Source organism: Protomyctophum bolini, assembly GCF_963924005.1.
Source record: "Protomyctophum bolini genome assembly, chromosome: 4".
Lineage (NCBI taxonomy): Eukaryota > Metazoa > Chordata > Actinopteri > Myctophiformes > Myctophidae > Protomyctophum > Protomyctophum bolini.
Genome location: NC_137865.1, coordinates 38,804,521 through 38,822,403, shown reverse-complemented (window position 1 = coordinate 38,822,403; position 17,883 = coordinate 38,804,521). Strand labels below are relative to the sequence as shown.

At 43.6% G+C, this 17,883-nt stretch overlaps 5 protein-coding genes across 6 annotated transcripts in view; 1 reads left to right on the top strand and 4 right to left on the bottom strand.

The window, feature by feature from the left end:
- The window catches only part of LOC308314055 (uncharacterized protein), a 236,247-nt gene that overhangs the window by 150,469 nt on the left and 67,895 nt on the right, over window positions 1-17,883 (bottom strand). The window lies entirely within an intron of this gene.
- meak7 (MTOR associated protein, eak-7 homolog) lies at window positions 2,176-8,752 on the top strand. Its single transcript, XM_080761299.1, has 8 exons — window positions 2,176-2,644; window positions 3,951-4,229; window positions 4,412-4,556; window positions 4,666-4,877; window positions 5,401-5,587; window positions 6,440-6,558; window positions 6,649-6,828; window positions 7,879-8,752. The coding sequence occupies exons 1-8, from the start codon at window positions 2,474-2,476 to the stop codon at window positions 7,993-7,995; spliced, it is 1,410 nt and encodes a 469-aa protein (XP_080617425.1). The 5' UTR covers window positions 2,176-2,473; the 3' UTR covers window positions 7,996-8,752.
- Window positions 10,147-12,641, bottom strand: cUnh11orf96 (chromosome Un C11orf96 homolog). 2 transcript variants are annotated; one of them, XM_080760734.1, is made up of 2 exons: window positions 12,312-12,641; window positions 10,147-11,790 (listed from the first exon to the last, which is right to left on the bottom strand). In XM_080760734.1, the coding sequence occupies exon 2, from the start codon at window positions 11,743-11,745 to the stop codon at window positions 11,305-11,307; it is 441 nt and encodes a 146-aa protein (XP_080616860.1). In that variant the 5' UTR covers window positions 11,746-11,790; window positions 12,312-12,641; the 3' UTR covers window positions 10,147-11,304. The 2 variants fall into 2 exon arrangements, with proteins under 2 accessions (XP_080616860.1, XP_080616861.1); XM_080760735.1 differs by having other exon boundaries at window positions 10,147-11,784.
- Window positions 12,746-17,883, bottom strand: part of alkbh3 (alkB homolog 3, alpha-ketoglutarate dependent dioxygenase) — a 39,767-nt gene continuing 34,629 nt past the window's right edge. Inside the window, exon 11 of the mRNA XM_080760989.1 lies at window positions 12,746-12,848. The gene's annotated coding sequence lies outside the window, so the exon portion shown is untranslated. The remainder of the gene's footprint in view (window positions 12,849-17,883) is intronic.
- On the bottom strand, window positions 14,846-17,377 carry LOC308314572 (kinesin-like protein KIF2A; the record flags this gene model as incomplete). The annotated part of the gene is made up of 1 exon (XM_080762202.1): window positions 14,846-17,377. One exon carries the CDS (start codon window positions 17,375-17,377, stop codon window positions 14,846-14,848), a length of 2,532 nt encoding a protein of 843 aa, XP_080618328.1.

Below are 17,883 nucleotides of genomic sequence, written 5' to 3'. Positions count from 1 at the left end.
CTCGCAAGCAAGATACTGGTGTTTGTTAATTGGCTAAACCTAAAGCTACAGTATGGGTCATGAGGAGAGCCACGGAAGACAAGGCAAGAGGGACACGATGGACCCTGCATTGCACCATTGAAGACCTTGACTTTGCGGATGACCTCGCCCTTAACACTATTGCCAACAAGTCGGACTGATTGTTAACAACAATAAAACCAAAATCATGGCCATTAACACCAGTATACCAACACATAGAGGAGCAGGTATTGGAGAATACAAATCACTTCACATACCTTGGAAGCATCATTCACCACGATGGGGGAGCTAGTAAAGACATTCAAAACCGGATCAACAAAGTATAAGCAAATCTGGAAATCAAAACAATACAGCACAAAAACAAAACTCCGGATTTACCAAAGCTGCGTACTCTCAACACTACTGTACGGCGCAGAATGCTGGAAAACAACAGAAAATGACATCCATAAACTATACACCTTCCACACATCATGCCTGCGAAAGATCCTGCACATATTCTGGCCCAAGACCATCTCAAACAATAACCTCCTCAACATCACCCAACAAGACAACATGCACAGTTATAAATCAATAAACGCAGGTGGACCTGGATTGGCCATGTGCTCAGAATGGACATCAACGCAATCCCAAGAGTCGCATTACACTGGACCCCAGATGGAAAGAGAAAAAAAGGCAGGCCCAAAATGACATGGCGTAGGACGACCGAGAAGGAGCTCCAGCAACAACATCAGAGCTGGGGGACCTTGGAGAAGATGGCCAAAGACAGATGCAAGTGGAGGAACTTTGTTGCTGCCCTATGTGCCAGCCGGCGTAATGGGGATAAGTAAGTAAGTAAGGCTACAGTATATGGTGGTGGTGGCCCATAAATAAATACTGCATACTGTAGTTTGCTACCACAATCCAAATAATAAATGGAAATGAGCAGGCCACACTGTTGGGAGGCACACAAACAACACCCCCACAATCCACAGGGAAGACAGACAGACAGACAGACAGACAGACAGACAGACAGACAGACAGACAGACAGACAGACAGACAGACAGACAGACAGACCAAAATGAGCATCATTGTGGGTTGTTAATACTTTGTTATAGCTGCCTGTCTGACTCTGTATATTATTAACGAAACAAAACAATGTAAATTGTTTTATTTTGCATATCACCCATCAAAACAACTTTCATTGTCACAGAATTCATCCATCCATTCATTCATTCCACAGTGAATGGAGTACTAATCAGTAATCCACACCTTTACGATATTGATTTTGTTATATAAATACGTAAATAACAGACCCATAAAAGATGAACATGATGGTGATGATGTAATGCTACAACCACAACCTGAGCTGTTGCAGCTATGGCCATGACGGCTGCCCTGTTTACTTTCACTGGATTGATTGGTGCAGCAACAGCCACCTGGCCAGCAGGTCCGACGTCACCTGTGTCTGTGTGCCACGGCCGGCTATACGACTTCATTTCAATACAACACACCCACACCAGCGCACCCCTATGGCGCACCCACATAGAAAATCTCATGCCCTTAAAAGGCGTTTTTCATCGCCTACGTTTCAGTAAAGAAACAGTGCTGCAGGATAGTGGTTCCTCTCAACTTGCTCCTGTGCACACTCTACTGGTGAAAGGTGTAATATAGCATAGGATTTGTGCTTTGAGCTTTGCGGTAGGGAAATGATGTCATTGAATGATTTGATTAAATTGAAATGAATAGCCTACTTAAATTGTAGTTAAACAGTTTGCAGTGGGGGAAAGTACAGGAAAGTAGGCCTACAGTTCAATACAAGGTCTGCCAAAAAAGGATTTAAAAACCCAAGAAACACTATGGCTTGTTTCCATTGGGGTCCTTCATATTCAATTAATCTGAATATTATCAAGTCAATCTATTTTGTTTGTCCATGCTGCCAGTGATGAATATTATTCTGTTTCTGCGCGGTGGTCAGAATGACAGAATGAATAATAGAAAAGGACGGTGGTCTTGAATTATAGCGAAATCGAGTAGCCTTTTTGAACATACCCCTAATGTCACTCCGGCCTTCCCTGACAACAGGGACCAATCACCGGTCAACGGAACAGATCGTGTTAATCTGATTGGTGTTTTACGATTATTTGTAACAGGAAGTGTTTTAGTTGTTTTCATCTTGCCCCTGGACTACTCAGTGGTCATGGAATGGAAGCCTTTAGCTAACTATTCCTGTACAGGTTAGCAGCAAACACAACACATTATCGTTTTCAAATGAACCGATTTTGTAGGTTAGGGGCATAAATAACAGACTCGCATCTCTCTCCAAATTGAGGTGAACGCAGATCAAGTGAAAATAACTGTGTTGCGAGACCATGACCATGTCGACATACTGATGTGTTGTGTTGCTGTTCTCCACTGTACATTAGTACATTACTTACATGTATGTCCCGGGACTGACTGCAGTGCAGTGTTCTAAACATGGGCAACACCGAGAGCGCCGTTGCCCAAAAGCGGCTGTCCCGGTTCCGCCCGGAGGAACGACCCGCCGTCGAGGCAGTGTTCGACCGCATCCTTCAAGGCGGAGGCTCTGCGGGTGCTCCGCCGGGTAAAGCGTCCTCAGGGAAGCTTCTAACTCTAGAAATGTTGAAGGTACTAACTTTAGTCAGTATATACCGGTAGTATAACCTCAAAGCATATATGAATGTGTCCACTGTCCAATAAAAATGGAATCCCAAATTGTATGCAACGGCAGCAAAGGGCATTAGAGCTATGGAGCAGAGCTATGTGATTGTGAACACTATGACTGCCAAGCCCATGCATGCAAACAGAAAAGTCCTATCTGATTTATTAAACGACAACTCACCAATGCAATGTTGGTGAGTTGCTTAGTCTACTTGCTAGCCCACTTGCCATAGCCCCATTGTGAACCCGGACATGTTGAGTACACAAAGGTTTATGTTAGGTACCTTTTCTGAAGTTTGGACGAAGGTAACCCTTAGCCGCATTTGCAACTCTTTTTTTTTACAATGGGCTGAATCTAGAGTTGCAATACCCTCCATCAACTTCCCATTCATGTTTTTTGGTTTGTGATCTCCTGGTCTTAAATTACGTTAAACTCACCAACATTGCAGCTGCAGTCCAAGCTTGAATTATCCTCTTTCAATCTGCTGTCGCTTGTTTTTCATAAAAATCCCCCGTAGAGATGTTATGAGCTACTTTCTGTCCAAAATATTCCAAGAGTGACAATATCGAGCCGCCATTTTGATTTTTGCAACGTGCTGTAAAACAAGACGTGAGGGGGAGCGCTTGTTTAATAGAATCTTACCTGCGCAGGTAAGACACCCAAAGAAGAGGCCGACGCCCTAGGGAGGGAGGGACGCTATTATTATTATTATATGAAGAGAGAATTTCAGAGAAGCCAAAACTTAAAAATACTTAACGGCATCGGCGGTTAATGCGATTTCGCTGAGGCCCGGCCCTACTGATTAGCATTCATTTTAGGCCCGGCCCGGCCCTAAAACGTTGGGTCGGGACTGGTTGGGTTCGGGCAGAGTTTGAGAACTCTACTCTGATCCATGGCCTGCATACCGCCTGATTTGAATTTGCACAATGCAGGGGGCAGCAGGATGTTGCGTCTTTGAAAACGAGCGCTTCCAAACTTCAACACAAAAATAATCACCTGCACACAGTGCACAGAATGAATTGACAGAATGTAGCTCATAACACGTCTATGGTGGATTTTTATGAAACACCTTGCAGATAATAGAATAATTAAAGGTTTTCGTACAGCTGCAATGTTGGTTGTTTAATACAATAAGATAGGACTTTTCTGTTTGGTTATTATAGTCCATGACAATGGTCGGTGTTGCAACTAGATTCAACAAATCTAGTGTTGCAAATTGCGGCTATGAATATGCATAGATCAGGTCATATACCCTCTCTTTGTTTCTCTCAGTTCTCTATGGGGAGCATCAAGGTGTCAGACTCTATGATAAGGAGGGTCTACCAGGGCATGTGCAGTGTTGACTCTGCTGTGGAAACACCTGCTGTGCCCCCCTCAGGGAAGACCACCAGTATCACAGCAGGTACGGGCGTGAGTCGTGAGCAACTCGTCATCTTCCTGGCAGATATTCTGCGGGGCACCGCAGAAGAACGGGCACCCCTCGTCATGGCCATGTCCCAGCCGAGGGCAGGAGGGTCAGCGTTTGTTACAACAAGTAACCAGCTAGCTGAGGTGAGCACTGACTGACTAAGCAGACACCGTTACTACTGTCTCATTAATCCGAAATACTTAGTACTTAATACTTAGCTTCTTTTGATCTGAACTGGAAACGTTTAAAGTTGGTCAGACGTCTCACTACACCCCCCCCCCCCCCCTCTCTTTATTTTCCTCTCTTATCTTGCCTTTTCCCATAGTTTTTACAAGATCTGGTCTCCGCTGTAGTTCAGATTCTGACCCATAGTGGGCGCCTGCAGGATTGGAAGCCAGAGAGAATGGGTGATCAGTCCCTTGGTGTAAAACTCCTGGCAGAGCAGATGTGCTCTGAAATTAAATCGTCAGGTAAGAGGAGATGCTATTTGAAAGTTTGTGGCCACCTTTAGAAACTGCCATTTTGTAGTATAGTGCCGTTCCTTTCTGTTCCTTTATCTCCTCTGCTCTCCTATCGCAGACCAGGGAAGCTGTGATGTTCCCTGTTTGGAGGACTGGATCTTCCGGATGTCCCAGGTAACAGTGTACCTAGAGATGCTGGTAGCCGAGGGCCTGAATGTGGGCCTGACTTCCAGGCCACCCCCTACTCTGCTTCCCCCGTGCAGGGTGGCATCCTGGAATGAGCTGAGGTGTCTGCTGGACCTGCCTACCCTCATGTTCTTGGCACCACAGGTCAGTGTTTTCCTCTGGAAATATTTCAAGGAGGGATGGAAAGGAACAAGCAAACATAATTCCAGTGGCGTCAGTTCAGCAAAAGCTAACATATGGCAAGGTGACGCGCGCACGCACAAATCTTTCCGGTATAGCCTGGTTATTTGCGTCTTTTTATGCCCTATTTTGCGTATTTGCCGATTCGATTAGGGCATATTTTCCTCCATTTCCCTCAATATCAGAAATGTTAAATAGCAACATAGGGCATACACTGTCTGTTTCACTGCTGGGGCAGCCGCAGTCTTTTTCCCCCCCAAAGAGATGTAGTGGTTCTTTTCATTTTAGGTTTTAGCCTACTGACCTACTGTGTAAACACAATCGCACTCTCTCTGCCTAACAGAATCTTGAAATTGCGCGCCTGCTGATGCTCGCCTCTAATCTGAGTTCCCAGAAGTTTTATTTTACCATTTGTTGAGATAGGGGAAATACATGTATTATTGACACTCAGTTACGTTTCTTCTACTTCTCTCCCCTGGCACTCCAGTTACCAGACAGGTACAGCGCCCCTTGGAATCTTTTGTTTTCCACAAAACTGCACGGAGAGAGCTTTAGCAGGATGGTGAAGGGCCTTACGAAGCATGGGCCCACCCTGTTGCTGGTCAAAGACACCAAGGGCCACATCTTTGGCGGCTTCGCCTCCCAAGCCTGGGAGTTCAAACCACAGTTCCAAGGTCAGAGCAAAAGAAAAATACGGGAGAGTGAGTGATGTATAGAGTAGACACATAAGACTGAGATGAACAATTAATCACTTTCAACCTGGAGTCCCTAATTTGGGCATATCTATTATTAATACACGACAGCTGTGTCTGGCTGTTTGTCTGTCTTGGGCATGACGTGGGTCGCCGTCTGACCGATCGGTCTCAAACTTGGTGTGTGACTGTGTGTCCCATATGACTCGGGGGTGTGCACTGTGCATTGCTATTTACAGTATTTATGGATGCTTTGTGTGGACTGTGTTTGTATGTCTCTGCCGTAGTACCTGCACTAGCCTTAAACTAGCAAAGGTTAAACGTACAGTATGTAATTTAGATAGCATTTTATGTAGACATAGCACTCTATAATGAACAATCATAGCTTCACTGTACAGATGATCTACTGTTAGACAGATATTAGCCTGAGCTAACGTGTTAGGTTTCTAGTCTAGAGGGGCGGTCGCGGCTGAGATTTGCGCATGCCCTGATTGGTTCACCGATCTGTCCGTCAGCCCTGGTCCCTCCTCTCCCCACCTAGCACAGCACTACGTCACATCATTTGGAGCGACTCCCACCTGGAAGGGTTGACTCCCACTTCTAGACCAGAGCGGTCAATGCGTTTCACCAGGCTTTCAATTTTTGCGCCGACGAAAATGAAAGCCTGGGTACCGTACCGAGGCTAGACAGATATTAGGTTCTTAGCTTGCTTATGATGTTGATGACTGTTTTTATGTTTTTGATGTATTACCTTGTGTTGTTCTTGCTTACTGTTAATTGCTCTGGATTAAGAGCGTCTGCTAAATGGCTAAATTGTAATTGTTGTCTACACAGGAGATTCCAGGTGCTTCCTATTCACTGTTTCCCCCAGGCTGCGAGTGTACACCTGTACACCCTACAACCAACACTTCATGTACCTCAACCAGAACCAGCAGACCATGCCCAACGGACTGGTGAGACCATTAGACAACGTAGGAATCTGCTGCTTGCTGTCATACTTTAATCAGCACGTTGACTTGTAACTATGACATTTTCTGGATCAGGGTATGGGTGGACAGCACGGCTACTTCGGCCTGTGGCTGGATTGTGACTTTGGCCATGGCCACAGTCGAGCACGACCAAAGTGCACCACTTACGGCAGCCCCCAACTTTCTGGAGAAGAGGACTTCACTATAGACTCTATGGAGGTGTGGGGGGTTGGCAAACCCCCGGAAACAGAAGAGGTCAGTGTATAATATATTATACGCCCCCCCCCCCCCCCTCCCTCCTGTCTCATGCATTGTCCCAGTAGCTGTGCAAACAAAACTCCATATAACTTGACTTCCGATTATTTGTCCAGCTCTGTGGAAGGTTACTGGGTTCACATGATTTCACTTGAATTAGTAAATGTCATTGCATTCCAGAAGACCTCTTATTGACCTCTAGGTGGCAGCAAAGCCATAGAAAACACATTGCGTAAAAAGGTACTATAAGCAGCATGCAACTGTGAGCTTGTAGATCAAGTTAAAAAAATAATAATACTGTAATTTGTTGTCACAAAATTCTAAATCTGAAAAAACACCATAAATTGTTTAATACAATTTACAACTCTGCTGTTTTGTTCAGTAAACACCAGAAAAAATAAAGGGAAGCTCCGCACACTCAGATCTGCGCATAATCGAATTTATTATTTGGCAAGCTTTCGGTCTACTGACCTTCTTCAGGCAAACACCATAAATTGTTTAATACAATTTACAACTCTGCTGTTTTGTTCATTTCATCTAGAAATCCCCAGCGTTTGACCCAGGGCTACTGATTTTGGTGACCCTTTGGCTTTTTGCTCTAGCCTAGTGCCACTCCTTTCCAATTGCACACACACCATCTCAAAATCTAATGGGCAATTTGCCAAGAAACCTAATTCACTCAGCAAGAAGGAACCCTACTAATGTTGGTGATTCATGGTCATTCTTGTACAGTAGCATCACCCTTAGGCCAAACCTTCCACTTGCACACAAGTTGTCTCAGAATTGAATATGCGGATTGCAGGATAAACCCTACTAACTTTGGCAACCCTGACTAGCGTCTTTCCACAGCGCTGCCTTTCAGCCAATATTTCCATTTGGGTGTAAGGAGCAGCAGCACAGTCTCTAGGCTGCCAGTGGGACTTTTAGACTCTTAGCCTTGTTTTGTGCAGTGCCAGGTGTCTGAGAATACAATATAAATGGAACTGTATTTATTATTTATGTCTATAACCAACCTATTAATTTCAGTGTCTGACAATATCTTTTTTTCAGGAGGGGAACAAGAGGAGCATCTTGGATGTAGACCCAGAGGTCCAGGCCATGATGGAGATGGCAGGGAAGACACTCCACAGCCAGGGCCTCAGGGAACCAGAGGAAGACCAGGAGTGAGCCTGGGACATTTTCTCAAAGCATTATGCTTCTCAATTACAGTACATAGGTACTGTACATACCTGCATTACATGCACACGTATGCATAAGTGTTAACAACTGTAAGTGTTACATTCTGAAAATGCTTTTAGGGAAACCATGTCTTGACAAATTCATTTTATTTTTTGCCTCCCCATAAATAAATAAAACAGCACACTCCACTACAATCACATAGTACTTATGCAAGCCTCAAAGCTTGAAATTGTCTGTGCAACCATTTCCCAGAATTTACACATTTCTAGTTTCTTCTGTCCTGAGCCAAAGCAATACCCAAATGCACTGAAAGTAGAAAACACAACAAACGCATGATTAAAAGCAATGCGTAAGAAATATAGTTACTGAATACTGAAGCAAAACACGAAGATAGAGGAAAATTTACTTTGAACACTTTAGAGATTTCGTTTCCCTTCAGGACTATTTTCACTTGATGAGAAGTCTTAAAGGCATAGTGAGTGGTTTTGAGGATGTCTTATTCTTTGATACAGATGGCACTGATACAGATGGTGTTTATTGTTGTTCTCAGATGTGTAATGATTTACAGTTATATGTTGTGTTAAATTATATGGTATTTAAAGTCCAGAGGGAGAACTGGGATTGTGTGCGCACGCACAAATGTATCAGCATAATGTATAATGTTCTATATCAATTAAGAGTTTTGCCTGTAGGCCTACAGTATGAACATGTAAAGTTTGTTGTATTAAAATAACAGGGAACCTGAGTGTCCACTCATTTCAATTCCATAGGCCAGTGATACTCAACCTCAGGCCCGCGGGCCACATCAGGCCCGCGGGACCATTATGACTGGCCCACCAATGAAAATCTAAAAAAAAGAAGAAAAAAAAATCTGGAAAATGAAATAAAAATAAATAAATCTGAATGAAGTTATCTTTAATTACATTATTATAGGTAATACTATTAGAGTTGTACTATTACTCGAACGAAAATAAAAGCTTGGGGGGGGGGAGATGCAATGCAAATGAAAGACATATACTGTGTATCCCTATTCCCTGACATAATTTTATAGCTAAACGGACAGAATTCTATTTTATTTGAATGATGAAACCCAGCTGCCATTAATAGTTGGAAATTGCGGAAATGGAAATTTCGGAAATGGTAATGGTGGAAATGGAAATTGCGGAAATGGAAATTGCGGAAATTGCTCTTCACTTATAGCTATCTATTTTCAGGTAGATTGTTTTATTTTACTCAGTCAGCCATATCACTACTCATTTTTTTTTCATGAAAAAGGTCATAGCTGGGTAATCTATTTTCAGGCAAATTGTGTTTATTGTATTTTATTTTACTCAGCCATAACAATTTATTTTCTGTTAACCAACTTGCTGGCTGGCAGGCAGGCAGACAGCTACTCATAGACAGGCAGACAGACAGACAGCTACTCATGGAGAATTGGACAGGCAGTCAGACAGCTACTCATAGACAGGCAGACAGACAGCTACTCATGGAGAATTGGACAGGCAGGAAGGAAGTTCAAAGGAAGGAAGTAATTCAAAATGTTCAAAAACCTCCTGTGACACGGAACTTGCGGTCCACAAACTTGGACCTCCTCTCTGTCCCCAAGGCAGTCAAGCGAACCTTCAGGGACAGAGCGTTCAGTGTGGCAGCCCCCACCCTGCGGAACACTGGACTCTTTTAAGGCTGCCTTGAAAAGACACTTATTCTCTCAGGCTTATGGCATATAGTTTTTGATTGTTGTTGGTACATTTTGTAAAGCGTCCTTGTTCGAATCCATTTGGCCTTTAACCTGTCACTGAATAGCACATCTTGTACTGTAGCTAAAGTGTGTATTACATACATACTGGATTTGACAACATTCTTTAAAAAACACTGTTGAGCGGTAAAGCCTCTTGTCTTGTTACTGTAACGGATGAGTCCGAAAAGGAGTAGCCTATACGGTATGTAACCCACATTTTGAATTGGGGTGTACAAAATGACATCATTCAAATGGACTGTATGTAATTCCTAATTAAGATTTTTTTTTTTTATTGGCCTGTTAGCCGGATTTTAAAAACTGCTAATCTAGATGAAGACGTACAGTATATCAGATTTATTAATGTAATGCAATGTTTATTGCCGAAGACAATTGAGCCTGACTCATTTGCAAATATTTATTATATTCCATATGACAAACACATTACAACAATATAACAAATATATGTAGAATGTAAAACAAAGTACAAAGGCTATTTATCTACAGTAGAGTTTTAAAGAGAATAAATACCATGATATCAGAAAAGGTTTGTTTTTAGAAAGATACATAGAGTGCATATTTCACTCACTTGAAGCCAAACCGAATGGCTTTGTTAAGTTACTCTACTTCAAATGACAGCCAGGTCACATTGAATCAGCACACGTATCAGCACTTTGTCATGTTGAAAAATATTTACAGTTTGGTAAGTAAGGCATAATAGTTACAAAATACATATAATATACAATTTTAATTTTAGCATGGAAAAAAGATTCTATTTTCAAGTTTCTCTATCCTCATAGAAATCACCCAAGTGTAGAAAAAGGAATATGTTTATATAGCAAATCTAAATAAAGAGAAATTGTGTTTTGATACAGTGTCACCATGTTGCCATTAAAAATGAACACCATTCCACTGTAACCAGCCAGTTTACATTACTGGTAAGAATAGGCAAATATGCACAAAGCATATATTTTGGCAATATACTTATTGTGGATAATGTTAGTACATACTACGCTGTATAAACATATATTGTCTCCGACAGTGACAACTACACACAGACTGAGAATGGCAAACAGTCTAGTTCGAATCCATTTGGCCTCCATTTGATAGTCTTAGGGCAAAGCGCAAATATGGGCAAGGTTTCTATCATGCTGCATTCACGTCATCATAAAGAAAAGATGGTAGTTACCGGTATGTGCTTAATGCTTGAATTCCTTTCAGCTCTCAATTTGAGGCTGTTGTGCAATCATTTCTGCAGTGTCAGACCTATATCAAACCACTTTTGCCTTTTTCTCAGCTAGTGTAGGCCTACGTGCCACAGACCTTCCACATAACATTTTCCAACTGTATCACTTCCAAAGCAAGCAAAGAAAATGTCACTTCTACTATACATTCATTCCCAGATGATGTGAACACAGCAGCATGATATCCAGAGTAGAGGACGAAGGAGATGTAGAGAGGAGGTGGGAGGGGCCGGGGGGGTGGGGGGAAGACGGGAACCGAAGCGGGGCATGTCCATACTCCCCCCCCCCCCACACCCCCCCAGTGGCCCCCACCCGCTTTCACTGGGTCAGTGAGTCAGAGTCGCTGGAGTCCAGGCTGGCTTGCGGCGTGGGCGGCGTCAGTGTGCCGTGCTGACGGCTGGTCGTAGCGGTGGCGGCCAGCGGGCAGGCGTGGTGAAGCGTCTGTGTGCTCCTCCTCAGGTTCTCCATGGACTGCAGGAAGGAGCGCCTGGCCCTCTCCTCCTCCAGGGGAGAGGAGCCCTCCTCCTCCTCCTCGGCCACCTCGGCCATCTCGGCGAACGTGACTGGCTGGGTCTTGAAGCGGGCGTCGCGGGGCCGCCGAGCGCGGCTCTTCCCCCGGGCGGCGTGACCCTCGGGCACCGGAAGCTGCTGGGGGAACTCCTCCATGGTGGAGGCCATTAGGTGGGCAGGGAGGACGTGGAAACCCTGGTGGTGGTGGTGGTGGTGCAGGTCCATGGGCATCGGGCGCACGGCAGCCATGGCTGGACCGGGAGGGTTATGGGCAGACTGGATAGAGCCCTTAGCCTAGATTTGGAGATCAAATGTGTTGTTGTAAACTCCTTTTTAACCACATGAACCCTATAGCGTCCCTATACTGGTCATTGAACTGGTCTGGTATTAAGTCATTTGGCGAAAATTGCAGATCTACAAGCTCACAATGGGTCGCAATGCGATCAGCTATTTTGTAGATCTTGCACAACTATTGTGTAGATTGTAGATTTGGTGTAAAGGGGGAAAAGGTATACATGTATAGTGGTTCATTTCTTACTGTATATACATTTTTTTTATTCTTCTTGTTCAAACCTAATGTGGAGCCAGTTGTGAATAAAGACAAAATCACCACTTTGCAAGTACAATTTAGGCATTTATCAGACACTCTTAATCCAGAGAGATTTACAGTAAGCAAGAACACCACATAGGCCTACTGTAGCAATACTCATCAAGGATCATAAGTAAGCTAATCACCTATCTAACAGTAGAATATCTGATCTGTACAATGGAACAAAGTATACACTATAGAATGCAAGTACAACAGCATTTCTTACCTGAACTCCTGCTGTCTCTGTGTTTCGTTGTCTCTCTCCCTCTGTCCCTCCTTGATCAATCGTCTTATTCAAAGAGTGATCCGTATTATTAGGAAAGACAAAAAAAGCCAGTCTTCTCAAATATAAAATCCGGAAAACTCCTCAAAGCTTCGACATCCAGGCAAAAGGTCCCCTGCCTTTGCCCCCTAAAAAACTGGTCACTGCTGAGATACTGTTCTCGTCTCCTCGCACAAAATGCAACCTGTGGCTGATTAGTTTCAGCTTCAACTCCTCGGAACTCAATCAATCTTTTGGTCTTCTGTCTCTCTCTCTCTCTCTCTCCGGTTGCTGTCTGTAAGAGCTACTGAGCGGTGACAGCTCGATTATGTCTTATATAGCAGCTCTCTGCCCACTCAGCTTCAGTTTCTTGCCCCCTCCCTTGGTTCACTCACTCTCCCCACCCCCTGTTTCTGCTCAGGCTCCCCCTCTTACCTCCTGACTTCTCCTCTCCCCGTCACTATCACAACTCCAGCTCCAATAACAGTCAGTGACACCCAGCTGAAATAAACACACGAGAGAGAGAGAGAGAGAGAGAGAGAGAGAGAGAGAGAGAGAGAGAGAGAGAGAGAGAGATGAAGACCGATTTTGAGGCACAGAGGGCATTATGCAGTGGAAAAAGAGAACGGGAGCAAGACACAGAGTGAAATTAAAGGAGAACTTTAAATGCAGAGAAATGCAGTATGCAGAAACAATACCAGCATTGCCCTCACGCTACCTGCTATGTTTAAGTACAGGATTAAACTTGCACTTGACCTTCTCTGACCTTGACCTTGCTTTGACCAATTATAACAAGAACGGGTGGCTTCCCTGTGTGCTCTGTAACTTATTACAGTAGATGATGTACAGTTCAGTCTTGTTCCATACATATTTGGGCAAGATTGATTGGTAGTTCAGTGGAAATGTGAAAAATAGTCAAGCAACATAACAAACAACAATAATAACTAGAACTGCACTCTGTTGAGTGCCTACTTGCTTGTTGCACACAGTGCGCAAGCAGAGCGCGCAAGTACTGTCGACCGCTACAAACTGTCAAATCTCAGCTTCTCTGTGAAAGAAGAACATGAATTACCTTCATGTTCTTCTGTTGAAGAAGTGTTGAAGAACATGAAGGAACATGAAGGTAATTCTTTTTAAGCATTTCAGGGTATAACTGGTACAACTAGCTCTCAATGATGACATAATAAAGATATGGATTAAAGGACCCAATGCCAGGGTGTAATTGGTTTTCGATGGTGACGTAAGGACGATATGTTTTAGTGTCGGGAGGATTAAAGGTAATGCCCCCATGGCATGTATACATGTATGTAATCTGACACCACTGCCATATCAAGCACAAGTAGTCATTACGTCATACACTGGCACGACGCATACGCATTAAACATCGCCCTGGACGAAAACTATTACTTGCGTGCTCTGCTTGCGCAAGTAATAATAATAATAATAACAAACCCTTCCTTTGTGCACTAGCAGCTCTCACAAAAATCTGTCTCTGAGAGGCAGTGTGTATGTCTGTCAGGCATAACTCAGGCACAGCAGGAAAGGATTTATCAAACTGGGCATTAGTGATGGTATGGTATGACATGTTACAGTGCAGTACATAGGCCAGCTAAGCCTATGGATTTTTGTTTAGAGCCCCTGTCCCCAGGCAAGCCTATGGACTATAGGCTAATGTTGGTTTAGGATAAAATATTAAATAATTCGTGCCAGCCAAGACTATGAACTATAATGTTTGTTTAGGGTAAATTATTATGTGTAATTTGTGCCAGCCAAGTCTATGGACTTTAATGTTTGTTTAGGGTAAATTATTATGTGTAATTTGTGCCAGCCAAGTCTGTTTAGGGTAAATTATGATGTAATTTGTGACAGCCAAGTCTATGGACTGTAATGTTTGTTTAGGATAGTTGTAATGCAATTTTATGCCAACCAAGTCTATGGACTTTGATTTTTGTTTAGGGCAGTAAAAGACAACGCAAGACATCATCTCGCTGATATAAATACACCTTGTAATACATTTGTTTAATTTTTCGGACATGATAACATGTCCGAAATAAATCTGGGCCCCCTCACTTCACCTGTTAAAATTGAGTTTAGTCTGACAGTCAACTATGACTCTCCCAAATTGGAGCATCAGTCATTTATGTACTGTATGACACACCAACTAGATCCCATTGCGGTCCAGCTGGTATTTGAGGGTCTTCAACATCTCAGTATTTGAGGGTCTTCAACATCTCAGTATTTGAGGGTCTTCAACATCTCATGTTTCTGCCTGTCCACTTCCAGAGTCTTCTCCAGCCGCTGGTTCCATAAACCTTCTGTCAGCTTAATCTGCTCTATTGTCTATTGGAACCAAAACCTAATAATTGTACTCATATAAGATGTAACAATAAAAAAATCTTCATCTTTCTCCACATCCAGAATCTGCTGTATAGAGCGGAGCTTTTGATCCGTCATGTTCCATGCTCTGCTTCGCTGCCTCCTCAGCCTCTGCCAAGGGTTCAGGGCTTAGCAGTCTCCATAGTAGCCGGCTTCCAGAACTTCCAGAATTTCCAACGACTCTTCTTTGGTTTGTTTTTTTTCAAAACCTCCTTGTGACTATGAGAAAGAAATACTTTCTTGGTAGGTTTGTTGGCGAGGTTGGCATTCTCTTCCAAAACCTCCCTGTGACTGTGAGAAAGAAATACCTTCTTGGTAGGTTTGTTGGCGAGGTTGGCATTCTCTTCCAAAACACCCCTGTGACTGTGAGAAAGAAATACTTTCTTGGTAGGTTTGTTGGTGAGTTTGACAATCTCCTCTTCCAAAACCTCCCTGTGACTGTGAGAAAGAAATACCTTCTTGGTAGGTTTGTTGGTGAGTTTGACAATCTCCTCTTCCAAAACACCCCTGTGACTGTGAGAAAGAAATACCTTCTTGGTAGGTTTGTTGGCGAGGTTGGCATTCTCTTCCAAAACACCCCTGTGACTGTGAGAAAGAAATACTTTCTTGGTAGGTTTGTTGGTGAGTTTGACAATCTCCTCTTCCAAAACCTCCCTGTGACTGTGAGAAAGAAATACCTTCTTGGTAGGTTTGTTGGTGAGTTTGACAATCTCCTCTTCCAAAACACCCCTGTGACTGTGAGAAAGAAATACTTTCTTGGTAGGTTTGTCGGCGAGGTTGGCATTCTCTTCCAAAACACCCTTGTGACTCTTGTGACTATGAGAAAGAAATACCTTCTTGGTAGGTTTGTTGGCGAGTTTGACAATCTCCTCTTCCAAAACACCCCTGTGACTATGAGAAAGAAATACTTTCTTGGCAGGTGTGTTGGCGAGGTTGGCATTCTCTTCCAAAACCTCCTTGTGACTGTGAGAAAGAAATACTTTATTGGTAGGTTTTTTGGCGAGGTTGGCATTCCCTTCCAAAACCTCCATCGGACTAGCAGAAAGATTGACTGTATTGGTGAGTTTGGCATTCTCATCTCTCAGAGTGGCATTCTCCTCCTCTAGTTGACTCAGTCTCAACCATGTATCTTCTTTAGAAGACAATTGCTGAGCCTTGGGCTCTGGCTGGTGGCTCCATGTATCTTCTTTAGAAGACAATTGCTGAGCCTTGGGCTTCAGCTGGTGGCTGACGGGCCAACTTTCCGAGCTCTTTGAGCTGCTTGGAGAGTCCTCTTCCTGAAACTGTTTGAGTTGACGCCTTTTCTTTACCTGGTTGGGGTCAACTGTCAGCTCCTTCACTCTGTTAGCATAGTGTAATGTGTTCCGTGTATCTTCACATGAAATCATACCAGGAGATATGGTTGCAATCATGCACAGACGGGAGTTCTCCTCAATGAAGGAGTCTCTGAGGACCCGAGTGAGCTTGCTGTCTCTAAAAGGAGTATGAGTCTTGTTACGTCCCAGAGCCCTGATGTACTCCTTTAGTGCCAGCAGACTTCTGTTAATCTCTGCTCCCTCCAGGCGAATCCGGCGGTCAACATTGTATGCATTGGCTCCTCTTACGCTCCCAGCCAGGTCGATGAGTGAGAACTTCCCATGCAACTTCCCATCCCTCTGTAGAATGATCTGGAACACGGCATGGCTCCTAGAAGAGTGTTCGTTGGCCAAAGTCTTAGTTGATATTCTGTATTTGTGTCCCACCTCTATGAGTTTGAGAACATCCTCCATACATTTGACACATTCTTCCTGTAGTCCTACCACCTGAACCTGGTGTTGACTATCCTCCATCACCTTCAGCTTTGCTTTACCATTCAGCAGGTCAAACACACTCCCATTGTAGATTTCAAAGAAGGTTGCATACACTTGCAGTTCCAACTTCATATAGTCGGGTTTCTTCAACATGCAAAATACATCGCGAGCAGTTAATGCATATAGTCCTTTGGACCAGTCCTGGCTATCTCCAGAATATTCTCCACCCATAGTATGTGTTTTTCCACTCCCTGTCTGTCCATAGGCAAAGCAGGTCGCCATGCCCCTCTCAAAGATGGTCTCCACAAGAGGCCTGGCTGTGAACCTGTACACCATCTCGTTGGTTGTGGAGTCGTCAAAGGCGTGGTCGAAGCGGAAGGTCTGGTTCTCCAGGTAGCGGGTCATGTCAAACCTCTGTCTGGGTTTGTTGACTATCACCACGCCTTTACTTGGAATGGCTATAATATCCAGCTGTTTCATTATCAGTTCCTTCTTGTTCAGTGGACGCTTCCTCACACAAACAATTATTCTGTTTTTTCTAATCAGGTCAGCTTTGGGCAGAGGTTTGACATCTGGACTAGCTTGAAAATCCCCCTTACTTACTACGTTCTCTTCCGAGTCACTCCTAGACGGTGTCGGTGCACCTGGAGCCACAATTGGGGCCATATCTGGGTTTAAAGCAAATATACTTAACAAGTCAACCTCTTTCTCTTTCATGTCTCCGTTATTCTCAATCCACTTTACTGTCACGCTGTTGCTGTCCTCATTCAGCGAGGTCACAATCACTTTCTGAATCTTCCAATTCCGCCCATTACTGCGCTTTATTTCCACATAGGTACCGATAACAATCTTCCCAAAATGCATTCTACATTAAATATTAAGTGAAACCCAAGTGTCCTAACTCGCAAAAATAAATCTGTTCATGTGGTGAGAGGGTCTTCAATCATAGAGATATTCACAACATCTAAATTCTGCATTGCTGACACATTGATTTATATCCCCAAACTCTCCCAAGTTGGTGTGTAATGCTGCGCACTGATTGGACAGAGTTTACAACCTATAGGGTGCCATGGTATGCTAGTAGAGATCAAACAGACTTGTTTTTATATGGCTTGGCTCTGTAAGAGGCAAATCCTGTCTGTGTCAATCTTGTTTGTCTGGGTCCATCAGCAACACGTCTTGAGCATGCGGATAACAAAGTACTTCACGTTGTATATCATATATTGTATAAGCCATTTCTCTTCTTTTTAAGATTTTGTTTTTGGCTTTCTGTCTTTATTGATAATATCAAGTGAATATGGACAGGAAAGAGGGTGAGAGACATGCAGCAAAGGTCGTCATGAACGGGACTCGAACACACGACACGCTGT